Source organism: Oncorhynchus clarkii, chromosome 30 (genome assembly GCF_045791955.1).
Source record: "Oncorhynchus clarkii lewisi isolate Uvic-CL-2024 chromosome 30, UVic_Ocla_1.0, whole genome shotgun sequence".
Lineage (NCBI taxonomy): Eukaryota > Metazoa > Chordata > Actinopteri > Salmoniformes > Salmonidae > Oncorhynchus > Oncorhynchus clarkii.
Genome location: NC_092176.1, coordinates 40,858,829 through 40,871,031, shown reverse-complemented (window position 1 = coordinate 40,871,031; position 12,203 = coordinate 40,858,829). Strand labels below are relative to the sequence as shown.

The following is a 12,203-nucleotide window of genomic DNA, read 5'->3' as shown; positions in this document are numbered from 1 at the left end:
GTGCTAGAGATGTATTGTATTTTATTAACCTGTAGATGTATTAACCTACGTTTTCCCTGTGAAATATAGTTAGATGTGTGCGTGCATACTAGACACAAGCTTACTTATCTATTGCTGGAGGGGGGGAAAGCTGAATCAAACAGAATCGTGTTTATTTAAACTTTATTTAAACATATGTCTGTCCAGGAAAATAGCACTTAAACGTGTTATATTGAATTGATGTGGATGCTTTCCATCAACTCATCCCTATTCCCTAATACCAGGAGGCCTGTGTGGACCGCTGTCCCCAGGGATATTACACCTACAGGGGCTGGCGCTGCGTCCCCTTCTCCTTCTGCCAGGACCTCCACAACAAGTGTAAGCAGAGCAAGAGCAGCGACTGCCATGAGTATGTTATCCACAACGGAGCCTGTGTACCTGAGTGCCCCTCAGGATATACTACTGTCAACTCCACCACGTAAGTCTACTTACTGTATATTCAACTCTACACCGCGGTCAACTCCACTATGTAAGTCTATAATACAGTACTATACAACACCATCAACTCAACCATCAAAAGCACGTGAGCCTAAGTACTATGTTTGTATGCTGTATGAATTATATTGTCAACTCAACAATGAAGGGTAAGTCCACTCTATACAACACTTAAAATCTCCATCACCTTGTTAATGCTAAAGTGAAAACCATAACATTTGCATTTGCACAAGATGGTGTATGGGAAAGGAATTTGTACATATGCAGTCTTCTCAATGTGTACGTGTCTGCAGTCGTCTCAATGTGGACGTGTCTGCAGTCGTCTCAATGTGGACGTGTCTGCAGTCGTCTCAATGTGGACGTGTCTGCAGTCGTCTCAATGTGGACGTGTCTGCAGTCGTCTCAATGTGGACGTGTCTGCAGTCGTCTCAATGTGTACGTGTCTGCAGTCGTCTCAATGTGTACGTGTCTGCAGTCGTCTCAATGTGTACGTGTCTGCAGTCGTCTCAATGTGGACGTGTCTGCAGTCGTCTCAATGTGGACGTGTCTGCAGTCGTCTCAATGTGGACGTGTCTGCAGTCGTCTCAATGTGGACGTGTCTGCAGTCGTCTCAATGTGGACGTGTCTGCAGTCGTCTCAATGTGGACGTGTCTGATTTGTTTTTCAGTCTCTCGGTCCCAGCTTTGATGCACCTGTACTGACCTCGCCTTCTGGATGATAGCGGGGTGAACAGGCAGTGGCTCGGGTGGTTGCTGTCCTTGATGATCTTTATGGCCTTCCTGTAACATCGGGTGGTGTAGGTGTCCTGGAGGGCAGGTAGTTTGACCCCGGTGATGCGTTGTGCAGACCTCACTACCCTCTGGAGAGCCTTACGGTTGTGGGCGGAGCAGTTGCCGTACCAGGCGGTGATACAGCCCGACAGGATGCTCTCGATTGTGCATCTGTAGAAGTTTGTGAGCGCTTTTGGTGACAAGCCAAATTTCTTCAGCCTCCTGAGGTTGAAGAGGCGCTGCTGCGCCTTCTTCACGATGCTGTCTGTGTGAGTGGACCAATTCAGTTTGTCTGTGATGTGTATGCAGAGGAACTTAAAACTTACTACCCTCTCCACTACTGTTCCATCGATGTGGATAGGGGGGTGTTCCCTCTGCTGTTTCCTGAAGTCCACAATCATCTCCTTAGTTTTGTTGACGTTGAGTGTGAGGTTATTTTCCTGACACCACACTCCGAGGGCCCTCACCTCCTCCCTGTAGGCCGTCTCGTCGTTGTTGGTAATCAAGCCACTGTTGTGTCGTCCGCAAACTTGATGATTGAGTTGGAGGCGTGCGTGGCCACGCAGTCGTGGGTGAACAGGGAGTACAGGAGAGGGCTCAGAATGCACCCTTGTGGGGCCCCAGTGTTGAGGATCAGCGGGGTGGAGATGTTGTTGCCTACCCTCACCACCTGGGGGCGGCCCGTCAGGAAGTGCAGTACCCAGTTGCACAGTGCGGGGTCGAGACCCAGGGTCTCGAGCTTGATGACGAGCTTGGAGGGCACTATGGTGTTAAATGTCGAGCTGTAGTTGATGAACAGCATTCTCACATAGGTATTCCTCTTGTCCAGATGGGTTAGGGCAGTGTGCAGTGTGATTGAGATTGCATCGTCTGTGGACCTATTTGGGCAGTAAGCAAATTGGAGTGGGTCTAGGGTGTCAGGTAGGGTGGAGCTGATATGGTCCTTGACTAGTCTCTCAAAGCACTTCATGATGACGGAAGTGAGTGCTACGGGGCGGTAGTCGTTTAGCTCACTTACCTTAGCTTTCTTGGGAACCGGAACAATGGTGGCCCTCTTGAAGCATGTGGGAACAGCAGACTGGTATAGGGATTGATTGAATATGTCCGTAAACACACCGGCCAGCTGGTCTGCGCATGCTCTGAGGGCACGGCTGGGGATGCCGTCTGGGCCTGCAGCCTTGCGAGGGTTAACACGTTTAAATGTCTTACTCACCTCGGCTGCAGTGAAGGAGAGTCCGCATGTTTTAGTTGCGGCCGTGTCAGTGGCACTGTATTGTCCTCAAAGCGGGCAAAAAAGTTATTTAGTCTGCCTGGGAGCAAGACATCCTGGTCCGTGACGGGGCTGGTTTTCTTTTTGTAATCCGTGATTGACTGTAGACTGAGAGAGAGAGATAGAGAGACGTTTTACTTTAGTCGGCCCTAGGAGAAACGCACACTGAACCCAACAATAAAGGTTGGAAGACAAATGTCCTCTTCCTCAATGGAGCTGTGTGTGTGGATAACATAGTGAGTGTGCGCGCGCTTGTGTGCTCACTAGACCAGATCATTCTCTCACCTCTCAAACCAGTCAGCATAAAAACTACCTTGACACATCGTGAATGGTTTGGCTCTGTGTTTGAAAGTTGAAGGGCTCGATCAGGGCGTACGACATTGTATACTTCTCTCTTATGAAAGATTGAACTTAACTCCATTGTTAGGTTATAGAGTAGTCCTCATCCTCTCTCCCTCTCTCTGGGAAGGTTGAGGGGTAGATGAGGGCACCGTAGCTCTTATGAAAGATTGAACTTAACTCCATTGTTAGGTTATAGAGTAGTCCTCATCCTCTCTCCCTCTCTCTGGGAAGGTTGAGGGGTAGATGAGGGCACCGTAGCTCTTATGAAAGATTGAACTTAACTCCATTGTTAGGTTATAGAGTAGTCCTCGCTCTCATCCTCTCTCCCTCTCTCTGGGAAGGTTGAGGGGTAGATGAGGGCACCGTAGCTCTTATGAAAGATTGAACTTAACTCCATTGTTAGGTTATAGAGTAGTCCTCGCTCTCATCCTCTCTCCCTCTCTCTGGGAAGGTTGAGGGGTAGATGAGGGCACCGTAGCTCTTATGAAAGATTGAACTTAACTCCATTGTTAGGTTATAGAGTAGTCCTCATCCTCTCTCCCTCTCTCTGGGAAGGTTGAGGGGTAGATGAGGGCACCGTAGCTCTTATGAAAGATTGAACTTAACTCCATTGTTAGGTTATAGAGTAGTCCTCGCTCTCATCCTCTCTCCCTCTCTCTGGGAAGGTTGAGGGGTAGATGAGGGCACCGTAGCTCTTATGAAAGGATTATTGCCTACTTCCTTCAATTCATCGTGAGGTGACTTGAGGTTATAGAGTAGCTGTTGGGCAAACTCTGCTCGCGTGTGTGTACGTGCGTGCGTGTACCGGCAAGTGAGAGTCTGATTATGTCTGTGAAGTGGTTCCCACCTCCTGTGAGTCGAACTCGGTGACTATGTGAACTCTCTGACTGTGTTAGTCTGTGTGTCTACCCCAAGTGTGTGTTTTCTGACTTTTGTTGTACCGACCTTAGGGCTGGGAATTGCCAGGGACCTCACAGTATGATATTATCACGATACTTAGGTGCTGATACGATGTGTATTGCGGTTCTGTGTGCCTCACGACTCTATATGTACTGGGATTTTATTGTGATCCGATTTTCCAAACATATTGCTCACTATATGTCTGCTGCTGAGGAACAAGAGAGAGCCATGATGTTAGAGGAATTCTAAATTCCTATATGTTTTGTAGCCAAAACCCAAAATTTGCACTCTCTCTATTTCATTAATAAGTTGTACATTTATTAATTATGCATGAAATAGATCGAGGCCAGTTCTTAAAAGTCAGGTAACAGCGTTTATTTCAAGAGAGTACTGGGTACATACACATTTTACCACAGGTTATAAACTGAAAATGACGTCAGCGTTTTCTAAATGTTCAATCTCTTTCATGACACCGGTAGAGAGGCCCTATAGTTTGAGCCTTCTCTCCTCTCCTAAAGCCAAGGTCAGTCCTTGTAAATCAGCATTCTAGACAGTCTGGAGATAGTCCGTCCCTGCCATCTGGAGATAGTTCATTCATTTGTACAAAGTTACTAAACTCCTGACTATATTATATACAATTGGGAATGGGAGCAAGAGACAAAATTCATTATGTACAGTACATAATAGCTTCTGGACTAGTCAGTCCTGATTGAAATGTATACATAATTAGTCATCATTGATAAAAATTCCCTTAACATATCCACCCTTTGATTAAATATTATACATATACAATATATACATATACAATATACAGTAACATAATAGTATTCTGATTAGTACATATACAGTAACATAATAGCATTTGGACTAGTCAGTCCTGATTGAAATGTATACATAATTAGTCATCATTGATAAAAATTCCCTTAACATATCCACCCTTTGATTAAATATTATACATATACAATATACAGTAACATAATAGTATTCTGATTAGTACATATACAGTAACATAATAGTATTCTGATTAGTACATATACAGTAACATAATAGCATTTGGACTAGTCAGTCCTGATTGAAATGTATACATAATTAGTCATCATTGATAAAAATTCCCTTAACATATCCACCCTTTGATTAAATATTATACATATACAATATATACATATACAATATACAGTAACATAATAGTATTCTGATTAGTACATATACAGTAACATAATAGCATTTGGACTAGTCAGTCCTGATTGAAATGTATACATAATTAGTCATCATTGATAAAAATTCCCTTAACACATGAGAAAACGAGTTTTAGAGATAAGTGTTAACATGTTGGCACACCATTTCAAACATTTTAAAACAATCTGTAGTTTTGGCGCAGGTACAGCCGATTTAGCGCTAACGTTAACTACCTAGCAATTTTTTTACTAATAGGTACTTGGAGTCAGAGTATCAATATAAAATTGCAAAAAATAATATTGCGATTCTCTACTGTATGTATTTTTCCCCTCATCCCTATCTGACGTGTGTGCTCTCTCCATCTCTTCCTGCAGGTTAATCTGTACTCCATGTGCTGGGCTGTGTCCTAAGGTGTGTATGGGCCAGAAGATGGTGGACTCTGTGACAGCAGCACAGGCTCTGAGAGGATGCACCGTGCTCAACGGCAGCATGGAAATCAACCTCAGAGGGGGAAGTGAGTATTCTGAGCCCTTGTCTAATTTACAAGTGTATGTGTGTGTCATTATGTCACCCCTTGTAACCAAAGTTTATTCTAAGTTAATAATAATTGTGTGCGTGTGTAGATAACATAGCAGCAGAGCTGGAGGCTAACCTTGGTCAGTTGGAGGAGATAACAGGGTATCTGACTGTCCGGCGCTCCTACGCCCTCGTCTCTCTCTCCTTCCTCCGCAAACTACAGGTCATCAGAGGGGACACACTGATAGACGGGTAAGTTGACTTTCCTTCTCGTCCTCTTCCTCCAACTTTCTTCTTCCAAGCCCTGCAGTTCGCTTCTTTCTCTTTCTGCTCCTCTTACTCCTCCTCCTCTCATATTTTAAACTATATCTGTCAGTAATACTTAAAATACACTTAAAAATACATCAGTATAATGTGTCTGTCAGGGTTGGGGTCAATTCCAGTCAATTCAGAAAGTACACAGGAATTCCAATTATATTTAATGAATTGGAATTTGATTTTACTTTCTGAATTGACTTGAATTTAAATGGAATTGACCCCAACCCTGGTGTCTGTTTCTTCCCCAGGGGTTACTCGTTCTATGCGTTAGACAACCAGAACCTGCGTCAGCTGTGGGACTGGAACAAACACAACCTGACCATCCTCCAGGGACGCATGTTCTTTCAACTCAACATTAAGCTCTGCATGTCAGAGATCCACAAGATGGAGGAGGTGACAGGCACCAAAGACAGACAGCACAAGAATGACATTGTATGCAAGACCAATGGAGACCAGGCCTCCTGTAAGGAGCATACAGTCTTGAGTACACACACACACGCATGAACGCCAACACACAAATTTGCAGAGATGAACACACTTTATATATATATATATATATATGTTTTTATTTTTATTGTTTTAGTCATTTAACAGACATTCTTATCCGAATCAACTTACAGGAGCAGTTAGTGTTAAGTGTCTTGCTCAAGGGCACATCAGCAGATTTTCACCTAGTCGGCTCGGGGATTCAAACCAGCGACCTTTTTTCATCACTGGCATAACGCTCTAGCCGCAAGGCTACCTGCCGCCCACATGCTTGTGCACACACACGGACGTACGTCTGTGGTGTGTCACAGACCTAGGACAGTGTGGTACTGACCATATTGTGTGTGTGTGTGTGTGTGTGACTCTCAGGTGAGAACCAGGAGTTAAGGTTCACTCAGGTGCGTGCTACACATGATAAGATCATGATCAGGTGGGAACCGTTCTGGCCTCCCGACTTCAGAGACCTGCTGGGCTTCATGCTCTTCTACAAGGAAGCGTAAGTACACACGTTTGTGTGTGTGTGTCGGACATGACTGTGCCATCTGAAATCATTTTTCAGAAGGGCAGCTGGAGTCCAAAGCCCTCAAGTTACTTTTGGGAATGAGCAGTTTCCAGAGATGTGGAGTTTTAATTGTATCCGTACACTATGGGCCACAAACAGTCGTCCCTAGGAACTTAATACCATTTAACCACTTCCTTTCTGAAGAACTTCGCAGAAATATTCAATGTAGTTTCCTTTCTAACGACCTTTTTGGAGCAGTATGTGTGTCTCCTTATTTCTTATCTATGCTATTCTGTGTCTCTCCCCTCTCCCAGGCCCTACCGCAACGTGACAGAGTTTGACGGCCAGGACGCGTGTGGTTCTAACTGGGTAATTGTTGACCTGGATCCTCCAGCCCGGGCTACAGAGGGCAACCCACAGGTGGAGCCAGGTAACGTTTCATTCTCTTCTGTATTGGAAAGGATAGATGCCTGTACACTGTCAAAATCTTGGGGGAAATCCAAAATGGAGGTTTGGATGCAGAAATATTGTGTTTATTAAGACATGATGCCCCAAAATGTGCATGAATAAAAATGGACAAAACAATGGTTTCAGTTGATAAAAGGTAGACTCAGCAATATGACATAGCTGCAGAAAGTAAAGAGTATAAGTGGGTAAATTTCCACAACAACTAAGAGCGTTGAAGTGAGAGGCTCAACTTCTCCTATGTTTTGGTGCCCTACTGTAACAGCATGAGCACGTGCGATGATGCTGTGTGTGACTGTGTGAGAGCGAAGTCTTGCATTTAGCTGAGTCTATCTTTAATCCATCATGAGTGTCACCTGTCTGTCAATCTGTCTAACAACTATACAGAATGGACGGACGGTTAGATTATTTTAGCTGCTTTGCCATTCATATTTGACAACTTTCAGCATACAGTACAGGTACATACTGTAGTAGCAAGGTAGGAACAAAAAGTGTTTCGCTCAATAGTGTCCGTGCTGCAACACGTACCAGTAATATTGTTCCTTCCAGGTACCCTGATCTTGTCTTTGAAGCCCTGGACGCAGTACGCCATCATGGTCAAGACCCAGCTCTCTGCCTCTGATGAACACCAGGTCCTCGGGGCCAAGAGCAAGATCATCTACGTCAGGACCAAAGCCACCAGTAAGAGCCTTTATTGAGATATTGCACCCATTATGTGAGTAAGACTCCTCATTCTCTCTGGTGATCTCAAGCCCTCACCCCCCTCCCCCAACCCCTTAATCAGACCAACTGGTGAGTGGACTATCCAATATATTAATTGGCTAGCAGGTTCTCCAGAGTCAAAGGTAGGATTTGACCAACCCTGGTTAGGATAAGTGGTATAAGCGCTACAGTAGCTGGTAGATTGGCTGTTGTCCTCTGCCTCACCGCGACTGTTAGCTGAGGTGTGTCATGGCGAACAAGGAAGAGGAAGGAAATGATGATGAGACAGGAGTGCTACTTGTACCTCCCAGTCTCACTGTGTGTGTGTCACTGTGTGTGTCACTGTGTGTGTCACTGTGTGTGTCACTATGTGTCTCCAGAGGACAGGCTGTGGTTTAGGGTTGAACACAGACAGGTGTCTAAGTTAGTCTGACTGGCTTCCTTTGTACTTGTTGTGCGTTGTCTCCTTCCTTCCTGATAAACCACATTACAGTGCCGCCTCGTCGCACCACGCAGCCTGGTGTGAGGCCACAGTTGGCACACAACCTTCGGAGGCGGGCAGGCATGTCAAGGGTGTTCTAGTTGCAGTTCAAACAGTGTTCTACTGTAATTACAGTTTCACCGTTCTCGTCTCTAGCCTGGTCCCACATCTGTTTCCACTTTATTGCCAAGTCCATGTCACTCATTGTCAGATTATGTTTGGCTGGCATCCAGGCTACCTCTGTCTCTCTGTCTTTGTGGAGGTTGAACCGAACCTGGGTTCACCCCGTCTTGTGTCATGACTCCATCAACCACACTCTAGGAGAAGCTTTCATTAAACATGATCTTTGTTCTCTAAAGTCATAGCAGCTGGCACAGCACTATCGACAAGCTGGCTAGAGGGTGTTCGTTCTGGTTTTTCTAGTTTCACCCACTTCGCCTGTCAGGCACCTGTCCTGTGTCACGACTCCGTCACCCCCACAAACGCTCACACACACACCTCGAGAGGAGAATCTGTCATTAGACTTACTGTTCATTGTTCTCTAACAGAGTCTGACAATGTGTACCCTGTCACCATCATTATCATCAGTCACAGACCGAATGTCATCACACACCGGTACAGACAGTGATGCCTGGTACTCTAGGTCCTGTCAGTCACTCACCCTGGGGTTTTTATCCCTCCCCCTTCAACTGCTGATACATACGCTTATTTCTAAATAACTATAGTGTATCGAAGACTGTGAACCTTTTTGTTGGTGATCATATTGTTATTTGACTAAATAAAGGGGAGTTCATGTCTGGGCATTGACTTACGCAGGACTGCTGGTGCTCAATCCTCCCCAGTAGTTAGTTGATTGGTTATTTGGCCCGTCTAAAATTCTTCAATGGTTAGCAAGGAAGATTGAGTACATAGCAGCTGTGTACAGACCTCAAGGCCACGATTTGAATACCCCTGCACTAACAGAATTTAGTTGGTTTATATCATAGACCAGCGATATTCAAATCTGATTCTGGACCTTTTTTTACCTGGTAGTTAATTGCACTCACCTGATGTCCCAAGTTTGAATCAGTCTCAGATTCGAAGGCAGGTGTATGAAAACCAGCAGTGGAATTGGACATCAGGTCCAGATTTGAGTTTCTCTGTCATAGACATTAGTAACCCGTATGGTATGTATCTGTGTTCTCCCCCAGAACCGTCCGTGCCCCTGAACCCCATCTCATCATCTAACTCGTCCTCTCAGATCATCCTGAAGTGGAAGCCCCCAAAGGACCCCAACGGCAACATCACTCACTACCTGGTGTACTGTCAGCAGCAGCCTGAGGCCAGCGAGCTCTACAAGTTAGACTACTGTCAGAAAGGTGTGTTTTAGAGAGACTGTTCTATTCTATTCTACAAATGTAACTTCAGTCAGAAAGGTGGATCATAGGCATCATGAACAAAAATATCAATTTCATTGATTTTACTGAGTTTACAGTTCATATGAGAAAATCAGTCAATTGAAATTCATTAGGCCCTAATCTATGGATTTCACATGACTGGTAATACAGATATGCATCTGTTGGTCACAGATACCTTACAAATGGGCCTCACAATGGGCCTCAGGATCTCGTCACGGTATCAATAAAATGCCATTGTGTTCGTTGTCCGTAGTTTATGCCTGCCCAAACCATAACCATAACCCCACCGCCACCATGGGGCACTCTGTTCACAATGTTGACATCAGCAAACTGCTCGCCCACACGACGCCATACACATGGTCTCCGGTTGTGAGACCGGTTGGACGTACCAAATTCTCTAAAACGACGTTGGAGGTGGCTTATGATAGAGAAATGAACATTTTATTCTCTGGCAACAGCTCTGGTGGACATTCCTGCGGTCAGCATGCCAATTGCGCGCTCCTTCAAAACTTATGACATCTCTGGCATTTTTGTGGCCGTTTATTGTGCACCTGTGTAATGGTCACGCTGTTTAATATGCCACACCTATCAGGTGGATGGATTATCTTGGCAAAGGAGAACTGCTCACCAACAGGGTTGTAAACAAATTTGTGCACCCCCAAAAAATGTGTGTGTACTGAACATTTCTGTGATCTTTTATTTCAGCTCACTATACATGTTGCGTTTATATTTTTGTTCAGTATAGTTATCATCCATCATTAGTTTGACTACTGTCAGAAAGGTGAGTGTGAGTGTCTTCTTCGATGGAATATTCTACTCTATTGGACTACTGCCAGAAAGGTGAGTGTGAGTGTCTTCTTCGATGGAATATTCTACTCTATTGGACTACTGTCAGAAAGGTGAGTGTGAGTGTCTTCTTCGATGGAATATTCTACTCTATTGGACTACTGTCAGAAAGGTGAGTGTGAGTGTCTTCTTCGATGGAATATTCTACTCTATTGGACTACTGTCAGAAAGGTGAGTGTGAGTGTCTTCTTCGATGGAATATTCTACTCTATTGGACTACTGCCAGAAAGGTGAGTGTGAGTGTCTTCTTCGATGGAATATTCTACTCTATTGGACTACTGTCAGAAAGGTGAGTGTGAGTGTCTTCTTCGATGGAATATTCTACTCTATTGGACTACTGCCAGAAAGGTGAGTGTGAGTGTCTTCTTCGATGGAATATTCTACTCTATTGGACTACTGTCAGAAAGGTGAGTGTGAGTGTCTTCTTCGATGGAATATTCTATTCTATTGGACTACTGCCAGAAAGGTGAGTGTGAGTGTCTTCTTCGATGGAATATTCTATTCTATTGGACTACTGTCAGAAAGGTGAGTGTGAGTGTCTTCTTCGATGGAATATTCTACTCTATTGGACTACTGTCAGAAAGGTGAGTGTGAGTGTCTTCTTCGATGGAATATTCTATTCTATTGGACTACTGCCAGAAAGGTGAGTGTGAGTGTCTTCTTCGATGGAATATTCTATTCTATTGGACTACTGTCAGAAAGGTGAGTGTGAGTGTCTTCTTCGATGGAATATTCTATAATATTGGACTACTGCCAGAAAGGTGAGTGTGAGTGTCTTCTTCAATGGAATATTCTATTCTATTGGACTACTGCCAGAAAGGTGAGTGTGAGTGTCTTCTTCGATGGAATATTCTATTCTATTGGACTACTGCCAGAAAGGTGAGTGTGAGTGTCTTCTTCGATGGAATATTCTATTCTATTGGACTACTGCCAGAAAGGTGAGTGTGAGTGTCTTCTTCGATGGAATATTCTATTCTATTGGACTACTGCCAGAAAGGTGAGTGTGAGTGTCTTCTTCGATGGAATATTCTACTCTATTGGACTACTGCCAGAAAGGTGAGTGTGAGTGTCTTCTTCGATGGAATATTCTATTCTATTGGACTACTGCCAGAAAGGTGAGTGTGAGTGTCTTCTTCGATGGAATATTCTATTCTATTGGACTACTGTCAGAAAGGTGAGTGTGAGTGTCTTCTTCGATGGAATATTCTATTCTATTGGACTACTGCCAGAAAGGTGAGTGTGAGTGTCTTCTTCAATGGAATATTCTATTCTATTGGACTACTGTCAGAAAGGTGAGTGTGAGTGTCTTCTTCGATGGAATATTCTATTCTATTGGACTACTGCCAGAAAGGTGAGTGTGAGTGTCTTCTTCGATGGAATATTCTATTCTATTGGACTACTGCCAGAAAGGTGAGTGTGAGTGTCTTCTTCGATGGAATATTCTACTCTATTGGACTACTGCCAGAAAGGTGAGTGTGAGTGTCTTCTTCGATGGAATATTCTACTCTATTGGACTACTGCCAGAAAGGTGAGTGTGAGTGTCTTCTTCGATGGAATA

General features: G+C 44.3%; 1 protein-coding gene across 1 annotated transcript in view; it reads left to right on the top strand.

Annotated features, from left to right (window-relative positions):
- LOC139389556 (insulin receptor-like) overlaps window positions 1–12,203 on the top strand; it is a 54,644-nt gene that overhangs the window by 17,368 nt on the left and 25,073 nt on the right. The window contains exons 4-11 of the mRNA XM_071136373.1: window positions 264–457; window positions 5,307–5,446; window positions 5,556–5,700; window positions 6,015–6,229; window positions 6,622–6,748; window positions 7,069–7,184; window positions 7,769–7,900; window positions 9,593–9,760. Of these exons, the coding sequence (XP_070992474.1) occupies window positions 264–457; window positions 5,307–5,446; window positions 5,556–5,700; window positions 6,015–6,229; window positions 6,622–6,748; window positions 7,069–7,184; window positions 7,769–7,900; window positions 9,593–9,760 (1,237 nt within the window). The remainder of the gene's footprint in view (window positions 1–263; window positions 458–5,306; window positions 5,447–5,555; window positions 5,701–6,014; window positions 6,230–6,621; window positions 6,749–7,068; window positions 7,185–7,768; window positions 7,901–9,592; window positions 9,761–12,203) is intronic.